Source organism: Herpailurus yagouaroundi, unplaced genomic scaffold (assembly GCF_014898765.1).
Source record: "Herpailurus yagouaroundi ecotype Mexico unplaced genomic scaffold, PumYag 210, whole genome shotgun sequence".
Taxonomy (NCBI): domain Eukaryota; kingdom Metazoa; phylum Chordata; class Mammalia; order Carnivora; family Felidae; genus Herpailurus; species Herpailurus yagouaroundi.
In genome coordinates, this window is record NW_024412441.1 from 20,311,548 (window position 1) to 20,331,582 (window position 20,035).

The 20,035-nt window shown below is 39.0% G+C and overlaps 1 protein-coding gene across 1 annotated transcript in view; it reads right to left on the reverse strand.

Moving 5' to 3' along the window:
* Nucleotides 1-20,035, reverse strand: part of LONRF2 (LON peptidase N-terminal domain and ring finger 2) — a 46,589-nt gene that overhangs the window by 4,857 nt on the left and 21,697 nt on the right. The window contains exons 3-10 of the mRNA XM_040454030.1: nucleotides 13,753-13,875; nucleotides 11,217-11,375; nucleotides 10,489-10,690; nucleotides 9,735-9,834; nucleotides 9,343-9,457; nucleotides 6,355-6,476; nucleotides 4,507-4,665; nucleotides 963-1,125 (exon numbers count right to left, since the gene is read on the reverse strand). Coding sequence (XP_040309964.1) covers nucleotides 963-1,125; nucleotides 4,507-4,665; nucleotides 6,355-6,476; nucleotides 9,343-9,457; nucleotides 9,735-9,834; nucleotides 10,489-10,690; nucleotides 11,217-11,375; nucleotides 13,753-13,875 — 1,143 coding nt within the window. The remainder of the gene's footprint in view (nucleotides 1-962; nucleotides 1,126-4,506; nucleotides 4,666-6,354; nucleotides 6,477-9,342; nucleotides 9,458-9,734; nucleotides 9,835-10,488; nucleotides 10,691-11,216; nucleotides 11,376-13,752; nucleotides 13,876-20,035) is intronic.

Genomic DNA, 20,035 nt, shown 5'->3' on the forward strand with positions numbered 1-20,035 from the left:
GCCAAACCTTTTATATTTAGCTTTAGAAGGTATTTTTATTTTTTTTTATTTTTTTTTATAAAGACATCAGTTTTTTTTTTATTTTTATTTTTTTCAATATATGAAATTTATTGTCAAATTGGTTTCCATACAACACCCAGTGCTCATCCCAAAAGGTGCCCTCCTCAATACCCATCACCCACCCTCTCCTCCCTCCCACCCCCCATCAACCCTTAGTTTGTTCTCAGTTCTCAACAGTCTCTTATGCTTTGGCTCTCTCCCACTCTAACCTCTTTTTTTTTTTCCTTCCCCTCCCCCATGGGTTTCTGTTAAGTTTCTCAGAATCCACATAAGAGTGAAACCATATGGTATCTTTCTCTGTATGGCTTATTTCACTTAGCATCATACTCTCCAGTTCCATCCATGTTGCTACACAAGGCCATATTTCATTCTTTCTCATTGCCACGTAGTATTCCATAGTGTATATAAACCACAATTTCTTTATCCGTTCATCAGTTGATGGACATTTAGGCTCTATCCATAATTTGGCTATTGTTGAGAGTGCTGCTATAAACATTGGGGTACAGGTGCCCCTATGCATCAGTACTCCTGTATCCCTTGGGTAAATTCCTAGCAGTGCTATTGCTGGGTCATAGGGTGGGTCTATTTTTAATTTTCTGAGGAACTTCCACACTGCTTTTAGAAGGTATTTTTAAATGCTACTTTTTATATCTCATTCTGAACTAATACCAGTATCTAGAACAGGGATGGACTACTACTCACAAATTAAATCCTGTTCACTCCATATGTAAGCAGCATTTTATTGGAAACCAGTCATGCCAACTCATTTACATATTGTCTACGGCTGCTTCTGGGCTATAAGAGCATAGCTGAGGAGTTGCAACCAAGACTGCATGGCCTGGACAAGTCTACAGTATTGACTCGATGGCCCTCTAAACACACGCCAGGAAAATAAACCTCACCTTTTCATCTTCGAGATATTCAATGTCGGCTGTGTTATAGCCATCTCTGTGACGATGGCTTAGAACTCTGAACCGACTAATTCCAATGGCATCCACAACTGAACTCCCATCAGGAAATGTTCTGACATCCTTAATCTCCAGCATGCAGCCGTACTCTGAAATTCTGACAGGACAGGCAAGAGAAAAAACCGTGATTTTAAAAACGCAGGAGGTCCAAACAAAACAAATGGTGTCTCTGCATGGGACCAGCAAGCTTGTTTTCTCTAAGAGATACCTGCAGATGATTCCTTCTGTTAAATGCAAAACACACTGGTGTGCAAGGCCACTGAGGGAGAGGTGGAGGGAAAAGGGCCCTTGTGCCTCAGTAGTTGAAATAAGCTAGTGCTTTGGAAGGACCTAAGAGGTGGAGAGAGACAGGATCCTCAGTCCCCTTGGCCAGGGCACCAGCAGGGGGTACAGAGAGCACAAAGTATGCCTGGGCCCCCACGCTACTCACAGATTCTGCTCCCTCCTCTCTCATTTCCACTGATGCTGGCCAACTCTATCGTCCCCAACAAACTACTATGGGAAGTCATCTACAGTCACTGCCTTCCATCTCCTACCTCCCCATCAGGCGTCCGTTTCACCGAAACAACCCCAGTGGAAGTCACAAATGACTCTGGCATGACCCCATCTGCTACTTATATCCTCTACTGATCTGTCACTGACCTAACACCCACTGCTGCTCTCAGTTGCCCTCCCCGACCAGTGCACCCCTTCACAGCTTGGTTCCTCCACATGTCCCTTAAACACCAGGGTCACCCACAATGGCATCTTTGCTCCAAAGCTCTCCTGTGTGACCTTACCCACTCTCACCCTTTTGAACTATCATCTGTATCCTGAGGATACTGATTGTGCCTACTATGTGTCATGCACTATTAGGAGCAGTTTATAATATGCGCTCATTCAAGCACAAAAACAGAAAGGCTTAGAAAAGGCTTAGAAAAGTCAAACAACTTCTGGGGCGCCTGGGTGGTGCAGTCGGTTAAGCGTCCGACTTCAGCCAGGTCACGATCTTGCGGTCCGTGAGTTCGAGCCCCGCGTCAGGCTCTGGGCTGATGGCTCAGAGCCTGGAGCCTGTTTCCGATTCTGTGTCTCCCTCTCTCTCTGCCCCTCCCCCGTTCATGCTCTGTCTCTCTCTGTCCCAAAAATAAATAAACGTTGAAAAAAAAAAAAAAAGAAAAATCAAACAACTTCTATAAGGCCACAGTAAGATTCAGACCTGAGATCTGAACCCAAGGTTACCCAATTCTAAAGTGAATGAACAACTTCACTACATGCCTTCAAACTAACAATGAGTGATGGTTCCCAAGTCACATGCCTGTAAGGCTGGACACCTCTACTTGAATCTCTAATAAAACAATCTCTTCTTGCTTCTCTAACAGGGCTATCTTATCCATAGCTGTGGCATGGACGGAGGTGCCCTGAAGATCCCTTTCAAGAGAGGACTTGCTGCCCCAACTATCAGCAGACAAATGTCTTCCAATACCAGCTCTTCCAAAGCTCGTCTCAGCTGCAGAAGCTGTCTCTCCAATGAGCCATCCTGTCTTGTATGTGGACAAGAATTTGTGAGTGGATGCAAACTCCCCTTGCGCCTGAAACTCCCAGGGTTTTCTGGACTCTCGTGCTTGTCCACATGAGGCCATTAGAAGTTGGTCCCAAAAATCTAGCTGAATTCCTCCTACACACCTGCAGGTCTCCTTCTAGGCTCTGCCACAGATGAGCCACACTTTTGTTTACTCTCTCCCTGGATAGACTTACCTTTCCTCACTTCCCCTGAGCAAACTTCTGCTCACCAGAGCAAGGTTCAAGAGACTCGTGTCCTATACTTTATATGGAATAATTCACTTCTTAGTGTTCTATATCCTCAGTGGAAGCAGAACTTCTGGATGTTTTATCACTTTGCTTTTGCTGATTTTGATGAATTTTAACATATTCAAATTTATTAATCTCTTCCTTTATGTTATGTGCTCTCAGCATCTTGTGTAAAAAAAGGTCTTTTCCTAATTATAGTCTCCAACATTTTCTCTTAAAATTTTTATATGTTGTTTTTCACATTGAGAATGTAAATAACATGTATTACTTTGTGTGTACAGTGCAAGGCAGAGAAGAGATTATTTTCCACATTTGGACTGCCCACTAATTTTCTGAGCACCTTTTAAAAATGAGCGGCTTGCTTTTTCTCACATAATTATATCTAAATATGGGTCCAAATATGAATGATCTGTTTCTTATCTCCATATACTGTAATGGTCTACTCACTAGGATTTACAAGATGGAAGGGTTCTCCCATCTTGCTCAGCTGATTTCCTCAAAACTATCATGGTCTTGGTCTTTTGATTTTCCATAATAATTCTAAAGTCAGCTTGAACAAGTCCATGAAAAAGTCCTCTTGGAATGTTGACTGAAACTACTTTAGATTTAGAGACTAATTTGAGTAAAACTGGCATTTCTACTATGACATTGAATCTATGCATCCATCCATGGATATGGTACTTCTGTTTATTTAGGCCTTCTTGAGTATTTTTCAATAAAGCTGTAGAATTTTTTCCATAAAGGTGCTACACATATCTTTAAAAAGATCTGTTCCTAGGTATATATTATGGAAGCTAGTGGGTGGTCCTATGTATCCGCTCTCCTTTTCTCCCTGGGCACATGGATGGGCTACATTTCCCAGCCTCCTTTGCAGTAGGTATGAACAATAGTGATGAGTACCCCTTTTCTTCAAATCCTTTCAGAGCACCTGTGCCTCTTCTACCAGCTAGAACTTACATGTAGAGACCTCATCATGACCATGCAGTAATGACAAAGTCCTAGGGGATAAGCAAGCCAACAGATGGGATTCCTTCCCATCTGTTGGGAGTCTCCTTCCCAGAGTCCTCAGAGCAGCCCATGGAAAGGAGCTGCCTGTCGATTTGGAACACCTTCCCTACACAAATGATGTAAAATGAGGAGAGGTCAAAACTAAGAGCTGTGGGTTTTTATATGACTGAAATTTGTCTGGCTGTATAGGTGGAGGTTTCACGGAAGATCCATGTACATATGTATGTAAGTATGCATGTATGTACGTATGTATCTATCTATCTCCTAACTACCTGCCTATAAGTAGGCTTCATGCCCATGCAGAGCTCAATGCAGGCTTGAACTCACAACCCTGAGGTCAAGACCTAAGCTGAGATCAAGAGTTGGACACTCAACCGACTAAACCACCCAGGTGCTCCTACATAGCAAATTTCTGGATCTTTAAAAGTTAGACTGGATTTGTTTGTATGATGATGAACTACAAAAGACTTACAGGCGGAAGTATGGATATGAAGTATATTTACAGAAAAGCAAATAATATGGGTAATGGAAAGCTGGGATCACATCATGGATGGCCTTGGATTTATACTTTGTTATGTGATGGAAGCCACCAGAATTTTTCAACATCACCTTAAATTGTTCTTCAAGAAAAATAACAGGTTATGCATTTATTCAGGACCCTCTGGACGTTGGCAATTCTTACCCTGCGTGTTCGGCAGATAAACACATGCCAAACCGTTTGGTGCCGGTTTCCATGCATCTTCTTATCATAAGCCGATAGCGGGGCTCAAACACATGCAGTGGACATGGGACGGTGGGGAAGGCCATGGCACACACAAAGATGGGGACATCTCTGGTCAGACTGTGGGGTGAGAAAAAATGTTAACTTAGAAGTGGGAGCTGTCAGAGACAGAAGGGAGTATTAGTCACTGTAAAATAGCAAAAGCTAGCTAACCTCAATTCTCTCATTTACAAAATAAAACCCTGAAGCCTGCTTCTGTCTCTATTATATTTGTAAAAATTTTCTTAATGCTTATTTATTTTTGAGAGAGAGGGAAGGAGAGAGAGAGAAGGAGGGAGGGGGAGAAAGAGAGAGAGAATGAGAACATGAGTGGGAGAGGGGCAGAGAGAGAGGGAGACACAGAATCCGCAGCAAGCTCCAGCCTCTGAGCTGTCAGCACAGAATCCAAAGTGGGGCTCAAACACACGAACCACGAGATCATGACCTGAACTGAAGTCGGATGCTTAACTGACTGAGCCACCCAGGCACTCCCTTCCTCAGTCTTTAGTGGGAAAAGAAAGCCCACCACATGAGAAAGTTTTCAACTCACCAGGCTTCCTGCCAAGCCTTTCTTACTTAATTTGATGAGCTAGAACATACTATATTGTATTAGTTTTCTTAGAAAAGTTATAGCTTATGACTCCTATAAAAAAATTCTGATGACCTTGAGGGTACCATCATAAGTGAAATAAGTGTCCAACTCTTGATTTCAGCTCAGGTCACGATCTCATCGTTTGTGAGATCAAGCCCCATGTCAGGCTCTACGCTGACAGCAAAGACCTGCTTGGGGTTCTCTCTCTTCCTCTTTCTCTCTTTCAAAATAAATAAGTAAACATTTTAAACAGAAAAACAGAAGTCAGAGAAAAATGAATACCACAAGACCTCACATACACGTGGAATCTTAAAAACAAACAAACAACACCAAGTTCATAGATACAGACAAAAGATCGGTGGTTGCCAGAGGCTGGGATGGCAGGGGGGAGGTGGGCAATGGGTGAAGGGGTCAAAGATGCAAGTTTCCAGTTGTATAGTAAGTAAGTCCTGGGGATGTAATGCCAAGCATTGTGACTACAGTTAATAATACTGCATTGTATATTTGAAAGTTGCTAAGAAAATCGATCTTAAAAGTGCTCACCACAAGAAAAAAAAATTAACTATGTATAGCGATAGACATTAAGCCTTACTGTGGTGATCATTTTGCAATATACATAAATATCAAAGCATTATGTTACATACCTGAAATTAATGTAATGTTATGTGCCAATTACACCTCAATAAAAACAAATAAGAAAAAGAGAAAAAAGTTCTGATGAAAGCATAAACTACATAGTAGTCAAAAGTAGTGAGTTCTAAATAAAAAAGAGTAGCAGAATTTTAAGACCTCAATAGTTAAAAGTTGCTACAACACAGAACTCTGCTCACTTTAAAAGATAAAAACAACTGTCAAGCCTATTTGGAGTGGTAATCCTGCTCTCCCTTCTGTTTCTATATACCGTATCTTTCAATTCTGAAAAATTCAGTACCACTTATTTAGATACAAAAAGCAACTACATACTTTTTATGAAGCCACACCTTTGAAGTGGTTCTTATAATCCCAATTAAATTTCTATAAGTCTCTGTAATTAATTTTTTTCTATTTGTGGGATTTCTAATTTCTCTGCCAAGGAGGAAAAAAAAAAAACAAACACCTGAGATAAAGCTATTAAGTTAACAAGGATTTCCTTCTTTAATCTGAACTCAAGACCAAGTATATACAACATGAGGACTTACTTTGACAATTCTGTCATTTCTTCATCATAAATTCTCTTTCTATCAGAGAGTTCATCTGACAAATATCGAAATATTAATTCTTCGGCCAGACTAGTTATATTAAAATTTCTGCTTGCCAACAACTGTAACAAAAGGCAATATTAATACCACATGGCAATTAATTCCAAAGGACAAAGCACTCTTCTCCCAGTAGGAAAGGTCGACAACAAGGTAGAGGGGTGCAGTCTTTGGGAAGACAAAAGGATGGGGATACAGAGCTTGGAGGTCAGCCAGTCTGGGATATGGAGAGGGGCAGGGCAGTTCCTCCCCTCTGAGAAAAGGGCAGGAGAAGGTGTTCACCCAGAGGAAGGATTAGTGAGTTGGCTTCTGTATTCTCAATCACATATCATAATGTCAGGGAGGGGAGAGGAAGTGAGTAGATATGTTGCCAAAGAAGAGAAACAGGAAATACTCATCCGGGAAAGTAGAAAATTGAAGCTACTAGAGAAGCATAGGAAGGATGAGTACTAATGTTTTCAGTCTAAGATTTAAGATTGTGAATTTAAACTGAAACCAATCTTACCAATTTGGGGGCTTTTCTCTAGCTCTGCTTTGTTATTTATATGGACATGTGCAAGAAGCAGAGTTGACTTTATTTGGATTGGGAAAGGAACTGACAGACCAAGGAATTACAGCTGGATATGAAGGAAAATAGGTGGAAACTGAATTAAAATGTGCTAGGATCAGTGGGTGAAAGAGTTATACGTAGCTGAAGATCTATCATTCTGTGTCTGTGTGTGTGCACTGCTTTTATCTTAGACACATGAATTTGCAAATAACAGTTCTTTTTCAACAACATTTGAATACGTATCAGGTACCAGCTGAAGATGCTTCATATAAATTAAGTTAAGCCTTAAAACAGCACTGTCCCACAGGCACCATCTACAATGCACTAATACAGAACATGGGTCTCAGAAAGGTTAAGGGACTAGTATAGAGTCACAGTGGCACAGCTAGGACCCCAGGGCCGGTAGGTTTCAATGTCCTACTGTTTCTTTGTTAACTTGCTGCATTTCTGGGCTGCAAGCTACATGAAACAAAGTATATGAAGCAAGCTACATGTGTTGCTATAACCCACTAAGAACTAGAAGTTCAACTTTGGGAAACAACAACTGTGTTTGAGACCCTCAGTAACGGAGTAACTAGCAGAAACAAGTTTCACTTAATTCACAACTAGTATTATTAATGACATCAGTATTTTATACTGTTCTTTTAGGGTATCATTTTATTGAAGAGTAATACAATAAAATTTGCTTCACTTGGCTTTATGTCAACCAAGACTTCGGCACATACACAGATAATTGACAATTCGTGTTTATAATAACGCATGTGAAAAAGTCTAACCTCATGAAAGTATTTCTGCATTGAAGAAAGATCAAATTATTATTATTTTAGTTTGTTTTATTATATTCTAATTTCTGGAACACCAGCAATCTACACAGAACTTGCACTTAGCCATTCATTCATTCACTCATTTAATCATTGATTCAACATGGACTTGCTGAACCTTTAGTACACGTTCTGGTCTCTGGAGGTAGAGTGAAAACAAGACAGAAGTCATCTCTGTCCCTAAGGAGCTTATATTATAGTGCCAACCTCAATGCACTGGTTCATCACACAGCCCCCTAACCAAATAGCACTGAACGCAGACATGAATGAAGGGTCTGTGTTACAGACAGTGGTCATAAAGACATGCATCTTACTCTCTGAGAATAAGAAGGCTGCCTCCAGGTCCACCGGTCCAGACAAGCATGGGTATAACAAGGCAGTGGGCCAGATGCTACCCACTGTTAGCAAGAAGAGAGAGCAAATACTGTGGAGTAGACCTGCACAGGAACAGCTGAAGGAAACTACTACAAAGACTCAAAAAGCATCTACCATCAGGACACATGGTGCATGGTACAATGAATGATATTCATGATTATTCAGGCTCTCCCTGAGTAACTTAGAAGGATTCAGGATGTATGCAATTAAAAGAAACTATGTACAGATAATGCTCTAGAAAGGTCTCAATTATAGTTTTGGCAGTAAACTAAGTCACAATTATTTAAAAACTCATGTAAGTATGATATCTCCTGTACCATATCAAATTCAAAAATAAATTGTACTGTATATTTGTTTTTTTAAAAAAACACTTGATCGTATTTAAAATGCATTTAGTGAGTTTGATCTCTAGAGGTAATTAAGGCAAATATTTGTAGTATCATTTTACAGGTAGCTGCCCTCCCAGAAGTTAAATAACTTGCTTCGTGGAAGGTTAGTGGCACCAAAAGTACCAGAGCCCACATAGTTGACAGAGTCATGATGTGCAAAGTTGATCAGAAAGCTTTTAAAAGCTTTTAAGTGTTGTTTACTGTATTTACCATACCTATGGTATGGATTTAAACAGTTTATTTTTGAGTTAGACATAACTAAGCAGCTTCCCTTCATGGAAACTTATGTATTACTGGCTTTGATTTCAGACAAAAGATGCAACTGACAGGGCACCAAAGGGATTTCCCAGTATCAAAAATGATCAAGTCTTCGATCCTAAGAAAAACTAAGTACTATAATATGACTTCACCTTGAGATGAAGTAAAGGACCGAATCCTTGGCACATATTAAGTATGCCATTATGTTACCTCAACCCTTTATGATTAACATAGGGTAAGGACTCAGCAATATTATCTCAGTTATTTATAATTAACGCATAGTAAGAGCTCCAATTATGTTACCTGTTTTCGATACTCATGCCTGAAAATTTCCCTGAAGTTTAATGGGTTCTGTATCTAAACTTCCTCTGTGTATCTTTTGAGAAATCCAATAGGAAAAAGACCTATCTTTGATGGAAGAAATCCAGCTTTCTTTAATAAATGGGTAGTCAAAACAAAGCCAACCCAAGAAATGAGCACCTGCTGAGGGGTAAGAAGAGGGGCCGAACAGTCTTCTTATTTCAGAAGAAATACTTACTTCTGAAAGTTTTTCTTTGCACAACGGACAATGTGGGGCATGGTCAAGGCAGCGCTCAAGGCATTTTAGGCAAAATGTATGTCCACATGGCGTAGTCACAGGCTCAAAGAGCAACCTGGAAAATATATCTGAGTTTTTAGCCAAAAATTGTCCAGAAGAGATTTTCAAATAATCTATTTTCTAAGAATTCCTTAAGACAATTTCCCTACTGTTGTAGAAATCAATTATATCTATTTCCATTTATAGCTTCCTTATCAAATTTTAGAAAATAAATCATTTATTGCTAAGGTATATATAATTTCTCTGATAATGAAAAGCCTATTATGTTTATGATATCAAATTCAGGAAGGATGGATATTTCAAAGAGTTGCACAGATTCTATGTCATCCTACCTCATGCAAAGGGCACACTCAAAGTCCGTTACATCTATGGAGAGCTCTGGACCTTCTCCTACATTAGAGGTCATATTCCTTTGAGGTGAGGAATCTGCCTCTGAAAGAGTTTAAAATGCTAAAATTAACACTGCTTATATGGATACCAGCATGCAATAATTGTATTTCCTCTGGCTAAAAGTGTTACATCAATGTAACAAATCATGCTAGGAAGGAATAGTTCCTAACCTGATTAACAATATACAGCAATAATTTATCTGGACAGTGGACTTGAATAAAAGTTAAAGTTATAACTAAATTTTCCCTCGTTTTGACTATGAAATCCTTGTGGGATTAACCGTTCAAATTGTTCTCTAATCTTAAAGCTGACATATTCCTTTCATTATTAATTTTAAACTATCTGTGTAAAAATTAAAAAAAAGAAAACATTGGGGGTGCCTGGGTGGCTCAGTCAGTTAAGTGTCCGACATTGGCTCGTGTCATGATCTCACGGTTTGTGAGTTCGAGCCCCGCGTCAGGCTCTATGCTAACAGCTCAGAGCCTGGAGGCTGCTTTGGATTCTGTGTCTCCCTCTCTCTCTGTTCCTCCCCCACTTGCTCGCTCTCTCTCTCTCTCTCTCTCTCTCTCTCTCTCTCTCTCAAAAATAAATAAAGATTAAGAAAAATTTTAAAAAAATAAAAAAAATGCATTGAATATTAGCTAACATTCTATCACTCTGGAGTCACACAACTCCATGATAAAATAGTTTACTGACCTTTTTTGGGAATTTTCCCAGGACCATTCAGGTCATGCACATCCTCCATATCATTTGGAAACTGTCTCTTTAAACTGGTGCTGGGTGCTCCTGGAAGGATACTTTCTAACACTTCTTTATCCTCCTCGAAGTGCAGACCCAGTATAAAATACAAAACCGAAGAATTTGTATTTCTGAACACATCGTATTTCTCAGATGGATTCTGGTTAAGAAAAAAGAATCCAAAATATTAAAGAAATCACAAAATAAGAGAAAACAGTATTCATGCAGTAGCCTTTCTTAGACATCTTTGGAAAAAACAGGATTGTATTCTTCATTCATGACTGGTTTCATCTATTAACTTCTAAGATGAGCTTTGCACTTCCTATAGTAAAATACAGAATAATTCTCCTTGAGACAGATCAACTGAATATCAGTCTTCATATATTCAAATCATCCCTCTGCTTTCTTTTCTCCAAGCCAAAATAAGTTCAGGTCTCCTGATGCTTGGGGTTCCCAATGTGTGCTGTCCTAAATCTTTCTTTCTACATGTTTCTTTGCATTGTTTTCGTTACTTCCATCAATTTCCTTTAAAAGGTTCAACTCTCAGGTTGAGGAGCTAGAACCTGTCTTGAGAAGTACTTCCAACTAATATAACACCACAGTTTGAATAACTTGTAAACGTTGAAAATTAAGGAATTACATAAAGTTTAATCAAGATAAAATTGACAAACACATGCACTTTGTACCTTAGAACTCCCTGCATTGTCACCTTCTTCCAGAGGCTGGGTGTTTATATCACTGGCACACTGAGCCTTCAACCTGCTGTTCAATATTCTGCTTTGGATGGAAGGTGTTAAATTTTGATGCACATTTTCTGAAGCTGGGAACAACACCTCACACATTACCTGTAAAATTTCCAAGAAGAAAAAAATATATTTTAAAACACTTTTGAAAAATACATAGTATGCCTTAAAGATCCAAAGGAAACTACGGGGCAAACTGATCCAAGACATTGAAAAGAATAGTTACCATATTCCAATTGCCAATGTTTTAAAACTCAAGTTTCTGAAACCATAATCGATGCTTTAAGCATTCTGGCTAGCAGTACCTTTCCACTTTAGTCTAACCAACTACAAAATATGAGCATCACTATTTCTGTCTGGCCCTTACACATCTGCTACAGAAAATCGCCCCTAAAGTCTCAGGGTTAAGAGAGAAAAGTGGGGTCTAGAGGTTGCAGGGATCCTAAATTAAATCCAAGTCGTGATCACCCACAGGACTGAGACATTTCTAGAGGACTGCTCAACTTACAAGAGAACTGGAAGAGCCACCTAGTAAAGAACTATAAAAGGAAGACAAGGTGAAGGGCCGTAACTCTAGTTCAAGAGCCACAGACCAGCCTTTGGCGGTAGGGGGAAGTAACTGCCGATCACTCGATGGTCCTGCCAATCCTCATGGACTCAGCTGAAATCCAAGGGCTTATTGGGGCGCCTGGGTGGCGCAGTCGGTTAAGCGTCCGACTTCAGCCAGGTCAAGAACTCGCGGTCCGTGAGTTCGAGCCCCGCGTCCGGCTCTGGGCTGATGGCTCAGAGCCTGGAGCCTGTTTCTGATTCTGTGTCTCCCTCTCTCTCTGCCCCTCCCCCATTCATGCTCTGTCTCTCTCTGTCTCAAAAATAAATAAACGTTGAAAAAAAAAAATTAAAAAAAAAAAAAAAAAAAAGAAATCCAAGGGCTTAAGAGAAGTACAAAGCAGTGACTGAAGCCTAATAAAGAGTCCTCCATGGTTCTTCATGTCACAGGTCAGTGCACCACACCCATAACTGCTGTATCAAGAAGAAACAGCACTCAGCATGGACATCAATGTCCTCAGCACTGGCTCTGAGTGGCTCCACTAGAGCAGCAGAAGGCTGCCTGGGAGGATACCATGTTTCACGGGCACCACCAGGCACTGTTTTGGGACTGTGTGAGACAGAAGACATCTACCACTCACAGAATGCTACAGGGAAAAACATCATATCTGAAATAGCACCAGACTGACAAGAAGCACCACAAGATCTAGATTCTGGTCCTGGGACCTTTATACATCTGCTTAATTTTGAGCTCAAGCTGAATTTCCTATGATGCTGTTGTAAAAAGCAATTGAGACGCATTTTAACATTCTTGTGAAATGTGCAGGTGGAACAAAGCAGGCAGGGATAGTTAGAAAAGCCAATGTTAAGATTCAATGTTATTTTGACAAGTTGAAACAACGGCCAAAACCAGTAAGTGATGACTTGACAGCATTAGTGAAGATGGATAGACTGCATAATAAAAGGATAAAAAAGATATTGCTACAAGGTTCTCACTGAAAACAAACAAAAAAGATGTAGGTGTTTTGTCTAACTATGAGCCAATGGTGTGATGGTATTAGGCTAAAAATAAACACGCCTCATGAAATGAACACAAGGGAAGGTGAAAGGTGCCCCCTATAGTTGTCAGATTTGGATGCTGGGGTACACTAAATGTATCCAAAGGAGGAAACCTTACTACCTTATAAGGATGTTCAGGCCAAAGAAAGACTTGAGACAAAGATAAGAATCCATCTCAAATATCTAAGGTGCTTTAAAATGGAGAAGGAAGAATAGATTCATTATTCCTTGCTGCCAAAAATAAAACTAGACTGGAAAGTGGAAATTACAAGGTAAATGTGTGGTAGAAGTCAGCGATAGTGTTAAAATAGGGAAACACTGACATAAAAACCAGAACTGCTGGTCACTGCACCTGCTAAGACTGTAACTATTGTACAGGCTCTTTTACAGTAAGTGTGACTCAGTGACTTCTAAGAAGACTGGGTTAAAGACCTGAATAAGAGAGAAGATATTTCTGCCTTGTTCTGGTGAAGCTTTGCTAAAACTTTCAAGTCAACCTATGCAGCTAGACTGGTATATTTTGCGTATTATCACAATGTCTTTTATAGGGCTCCTATACAAACTATAATGCTTGAAATTACCACTCTAAGAAAACTCACTTTGCCTCTCCAGTTTCACACATGGATCCTCCCTCACTAGCATGTGCCATTATTTCAGCAGAACAGAGCTATACGCAAGCCATCTCACTGTGCTTTATCCCTGGATGAAAGTTATCAAGTGCATGAAACTCATCATTATTCCTGTGTGTTTTTAATCATATTGTTATGAATATTCAGAATTATATTTCTTGTTTATGTGACAGGAGTCACTAGCATGGACACAAGGGCTATATAAATGAGACTTAAAGAAGAAAGTCATTTAAAGAAAATCACACCTTCTGTGCTTCTTTCTTTGCAGAGTTACACTCAGGATTTAAAGCAAGGCAGTAGAGAAACTCCTTCAACACTTCCTTACTTCTTCCCAATCCAGAAAGAGCCTGAGCTTTCACATGATGCCCCTGGATTCATCAAAAAACAAGATATACATTTTAAAAAATGGTGTGATTATATTCTTGTATACAAGGAGACCTGAAAAAAACCATTAGAACTATTTAATTTTCAAATTAGCTAGAATAAACAAAAACCCATCAAGGTTGGCTCTAGCTCTTCTGCCTTGGAAACCAAGCAAACCCAAATGTCTCATAAACACAATCCACAATCAGCCTACAGGGGTCACCAGACTAGGAATTTGAGCCCAAGGCAGTTCCAAGGTACATGCTAAGAGAGAACTGGCTATCTACCAACTTTAAATACTCTCAGCAATCACAGATCACAACCATGTTCCTGTCTTCATGGAGCATATAGACTTGTGAGGTAAGACAGACATGAGCAGAACTATCTATAACACAAAGCATAGCCTACAAAATACTACAACAGAAATAAACAAAGTGTAATATGGATCAGAATTTTCCACCAGCATTTTTTTTTTTTTGGTAATTGCAGTATTTTCTCAAATCATTGTAAATACTGTAATTTATCAGTTCACATATTATCTTTAGTCTTTTTCTTATTTATTTTTTCTTGTTACTCTCTGGTTCTTTGTTCATATTTAAGAAAGATGTACTGTTTCCAACTGTTTTTCTCTTATGTTGAGTCAGACCCTCGTCCTCCATAGTCTTCACTGCTGAATGGAAGCTTTTTTGGGTCCTTTGTCTACATAAAAGAGATCTATTTGAGAGATTTTATTTTCGGGTGTGTGACAGGGAAGCCAGGCCTTATGCTGGGAGCCCCATGTACCAGGATTTAGAGGGGCTTACTTGGGGGGGGGGTTGGGGGAAGGACCTGTCACATGCATTGGCAGCCACAATTTTCCCCAGGCAGTTTGTGCAATTCTTTGCAGGACGTCGGGGTGAGGCACCAGGACTTTTCTTTCTCCACAACTGATCTGCATGGCAGAGTGAACTGGCACCATCAAGCAAACCTTCTCTCTTATTCCTTTCCTAAGTGCTTAAATCGAATCCTTCCTGGAGTTTATATTATGATGTGAACTCGGCTCCCATTGAATTATAACATCCTCTGCTCTTTCATCCATTAACCTGCATTCCAAACATTTTCTGAGCTTTCTAATCTCATGAATGTTCCTCATTCTCTTCAGCTATAGACTTATACTTGCTTATACATTCTTGCCACCACAGTTTTAGGGACATATAATTTATATATAATAAAATCCACAAATTTTTATGAATACTTTTAAAATTTAAATTTTAGTTAATATACAGTGCAATATTGGCTTCAGGAGTAAATTTAATCATTCATCACTTACATACAACACTCAATGCTCATAAGTGCCCTCATTAATACCCAACCCATCTAGCTTATCTCCCACCCACCTACCTCCATAAACCGTCGGTTTGTTCTCTCAGAGTCTCTTGTGGTTTGTTCCCCTCTCTTCTCTTCCTCTACCTTACCGCATGTTCTGTTTGGTTTTTTAATTCCACATGTGAGTGCAATCATATGGTATTTGTCATTATCTGATTGATTTATTTCACTTAGCAAAATACATTCTAGCTCCATGCATGTTGTTGCAAATGGCAAGATTTCAATCTTTTTGATGGCTGAGTAATATCCCATTGTATGTATACAACTGTATGTATGGATACAATTCCATTGTGTGTGTGTGTGTGTGTGTGTGTGTGTGTGTGTGTGTGTGTTTATGATGTATACCACATCTTCTTTATCCATTCATCAGTTGATGGACCTTTGGGCTCTCTTCATAGTTTGGCTATTGTTGATAATGCTGCTATAAACACTGGGGTGCATATATTCCTCTGAATCTGTATTTTTGTATCCTTTGGGTAAATACCTAATAGTGCAATTGCTGGATCGCAGGGTAGGTCTATTTTTAGTTTTTTGAGGAACCCCCATACTGTTCTCCAGAGTGGCTGCACCAATGTGCATTCCTACCAGCAGTACAAGAGGGTTCCCCTTTCTCTGCATCCTCACCAACACCTGTTGTTTCTTATGTTGTTAATTTTAGCCATTTTGACCAGTGTGAGGTGATACCTAATTGTGGTTTTGATTTGTATTTGCCTCATGATGAGTGATGTTGAGCATCTTTTCATGTGTCTGTTAGCCATCTGGATGCCTTCTTTGGGAAAGTTCCTATTCATGTCTTCTGCCCATTTCTTAACTGGGTTATTTGGAGTGTTGAGTTTGATTTTGGATACTAACCCATTACCAGATGTGTCATTTGCAAATATCTTTTCCCAATCTGTAGGCTTCCTTTTAGTTTTGTTTATTGTTTCCTTCATTGTGCAGAAGTTTTTTTGTTTTTTTTTTTTTGTTGTTGTTGTTGTTGTTGTTTTTTTTTTTATCTTAATGAGGTCCCAATAGTTCATGTTTGTTTTTGTTTCCTTTGCCTTTGGTGATGTGTCCAGTAAGTTGCTCCAGCCAAGGTCAAAGAGGTTGCTGCCTATGTTCTCTAGGATTTTGATGGTTTCCTATCTCACATTTAGGTCTTTCATCCATTTTGAACTCATTTTTGTGTATGGTGTAAGAAAGTGGTCCAGTTTCATTCTTCTGCATGTTGCTGTCCAGTTTTCCCAGCACCATTTGTTGAAGAGACTGTCTTTTTTCCATTAGATATTCTTTCCTGCTTTGTCAACGATTACTTGACCATATAGCTGTGGGTCCATTTTTGGGTTTTCTATTCTGTTCTATTGATCTGTTTTTGTGCCAATACCATATGGTCTCGATGACTACAGCTTTATCATATAGCTTAAAATCTAGAATTGTGATGCCTCCAGTTTTTTCTTTTCCAGGATTGCTTTAGCTATTCAGGGTCTTTTCTGGTTCCATACAAATTTTACATAGAAATGTATTGTTTGTTCTAGTTCTGCAAAGAATGCTGATGGTATTTTGATTGCATTAAATGCATAGGTTGCTTTGGGTAGCAAGCAACGAGAACAATGTTTGTTGTTCCAATACGTGAGCATGGAATGCTTTTCCATTTCTTTGTGTCCTCTTCAATTTCTTTAATAAGTCTTCTGTAGTTTTTGGAGTACAGATCTTTTGTCTCTTAATTAGGTTTATTCTTAGGTATCTTATTGGTTTGGGTGCAATTGTAAATAGGAATAATTCCTTGATTTTTCTGTTTTGTTATTTGTGTATAGAAATGCAACAGATTCCTGCACATTGATTTTATATTCTAAAATTTTGCTGAATTCATGTATCAGTTCTAACAATTTTTTGGTGGAGTCTTTCAGATTTTCTACATGGGTATAGTGTCATCTGCAAACAGTGAAAGTTTGCCTTCTTCCTTGATTTGTATACCCTTTCTTTTTGTTGTCTGATTGCTGAGGCTAGGACTTCCAGGACTATGTTAAATGGTAATGCTGAAAGTGGGCATCCTTGTCTTCTTCCTGACCATAAGGGAAAGGAGTTTTTCCCCACTGAGCATGATATTAGCTATGGGCCTTTCCTATATGGCTTTTATGATGTTGAGGTATGTTCCATCTATTCCTATTTTGTTAAGACTTTTTACCAATAATAGGTGCTGTATTTTGTCAAATGGTCTTTCTGCATCTATTGACCGGATCACATGGCTCTTATTCTTTTATTTTTTTAATGTTTTCATTTATTTTTCAGAGAGAGAGCATGAGAAGGGGAGGGGCAGAGAGAGAGGAGGACAGAGGATCTAAAGCAGGTTCAGCAGACAGCCCGATGTGGGACTCAAACTCACAAACCATGAGATCATGACCTGAGCCAAAGTCCAATGCTCAACCTACTGAGCCACCTAGGTGCCCCATATCCTTTCTTTTATTAATGTGATGTATCACGTTGATTGATTTATGAATATTAAGCCATCCCTGCAGCCCAGGAATAAATCCCACTTGATCATAGTGAATAACTCTTTTAATGTACTGCTGAATTCAATTTGCTAGTATCTTGTTGAGAATTTTTGCATCCAGGTCCATCAGGGACAGATATTGGCCTGTAATTCTCCTTTGCCAGGTATTGGAATCAAGGTAATGCTGGCTTCGTAGAATGAGTTTGGAAGCTTTCCTTCCATTTCTATTTTTTTTTTTTTTTGGAACAGTTTGAGAAGAATAAGTATTAACTCTTCTTTAAATGTCTGGTAGAACTCCCCTGGGAAGCCATCTGATCCAGGACTCTTGTTTGTTGGGAGATTTTTAAAAAATGTAATTTATTGTCAAGTTGGCTAATATACAGCGTATACAGTGTGCTCTTGGTTTTGGGGGTAGATTCCCGTGATTTATCACTTATATGCAACACCCAGTGCTCATCCCAACAAGTGCCCTCCTCAATGCCCATTACCAATTTTCCCCTTTCCCCCCCACCCCCCACCCCATCAACCCTCAGGTTTTTCTCTGTATTTAAGAGTCTCTTATGGTTTGCCTCCCTCTCTGTTTGAAACTATTTTTTCCCTTCCTTTCTCCCATGGTCTTCTGTTAAGTTTCTCAAATTCCACATATGAGTGAAAACATATGATATCTTTCTCTGACTTATTTCACTTAGCATAATATCCTCCGGTTCCATCCAAGTTGTTGCAAATGGCAGGATTTCATTCTTTCTCATTGCCAAGTAGTATTCCATTATATATATAAACCACATCTTCTTCATCCATTCATCAGCTGATGGACATTTGGGCTCTTTCCATAATTTGGCTATTGTTGAAAGTGCTGCTATAAACATTGGGGTACATGTGCCCCTATAAATCAGCACTCCTGTATCCTTTGGATAAATTCCTAGTAGTGCTATTTCTGGGTCATAGGGTAGTTCTAGTTTTAATTTTTTGAGAAACCTCCCCACTGTTTTCCAGAGTGGCTGCACCAGTTTGCATTTGTTGGGAGATTTTTGATTACTGATTCAATTTCTTTGCTTGTTATGGGTCTATTCAAATTTTCTATTTCTTCCTGTTCCAGTTTTGGTAGTTTGTGATATTCTAGGAATTTGTTCATTTCTTCCAGATTGCCTTCTTCCAGATTGCCCAGTCTGTTGGCATATAATTTTTCATAGTATTCTCTTATAATTGTTTTATTTCTATGGTGTTGGTTGTGATCTGTCCTCTTTAATTGGTGATTTTATCTATCTATTTGGTTCCTATCTTTTTGCATTTTGAGAAGTCTGGCTAGGGGGTTACCAATTTTAAATGTGCAATGTATGACATTTGACAAATGTATACACTGTGTAACTACAACCACAATCATGATGTAGCACATTTCCATCACCCCAGAAAGTTCCCTCATGCCCTTTGAAGTCTACCCTCTCCTCTCTCCAAGTTCAGGAACAACTGATCTGTCACTACAGTTTTGCCTTTTTGACAATTTCATACAAATGTAATCACACATGTTTTTGTGTTCCTTCCTTCACTTAACGTGATGCTTCTGAGGTTCACCCGCACTGTTGAATAGACAGATACTTCATTATTCCCTATCACCAGGTAGGGTTCCACTGAATGATTATACTACAATCTGCTTATTTGAATCTTTTAATTTTTAAAAAGAAATTTTATTAATTTCATAGTACTTCATTCAGATAAGTGAATCACGCACAATAAACCAGAAAAATTTAAGTTACCAGAAATTTGCTGATAAGTAACCTTACTCAAATGGACAGTTATGATAGGTCATATGCACAGTACAACTCATCTCATTTATCTCCTTGAAAAGTCTCAGGAATGACAGGTTGTGTGAGTTAAAGCAAACAAACACAAAAAAATACTGTCACATAGCCCAAAACTAAGAATTTGAACTCCTCCAGATGATAGCTGAATCCAGTTTTTTCAATCCAAATTTATTGAAGAACAATTAACAAAAATAACATATAAAATGTAGCACCCAACAGGATGATTTGATACACACATACACTGTGAAATGATTCCCACAATCAAGGTAATTAACACATCTACCACCTCACACAGTTAACTCTTTTCATTCTCTCTTCCTTTTCTTCTTTCTTTTTTTTTCAGCGAGGACACTTAAAATCTACTTTTAACAAATTTCAAGTATGTAATCCTGTATTACTAACTATAGTCACCATGCTGTATATTAGACCCTCAGAACCTGCTCTTCTTATAGTTGTACCTTTGATTTACATCTCCCCATTTTCTCCTCCCTCCAGGCACTGGCAATCACCACTCTATTCTTTTTTTTTTTT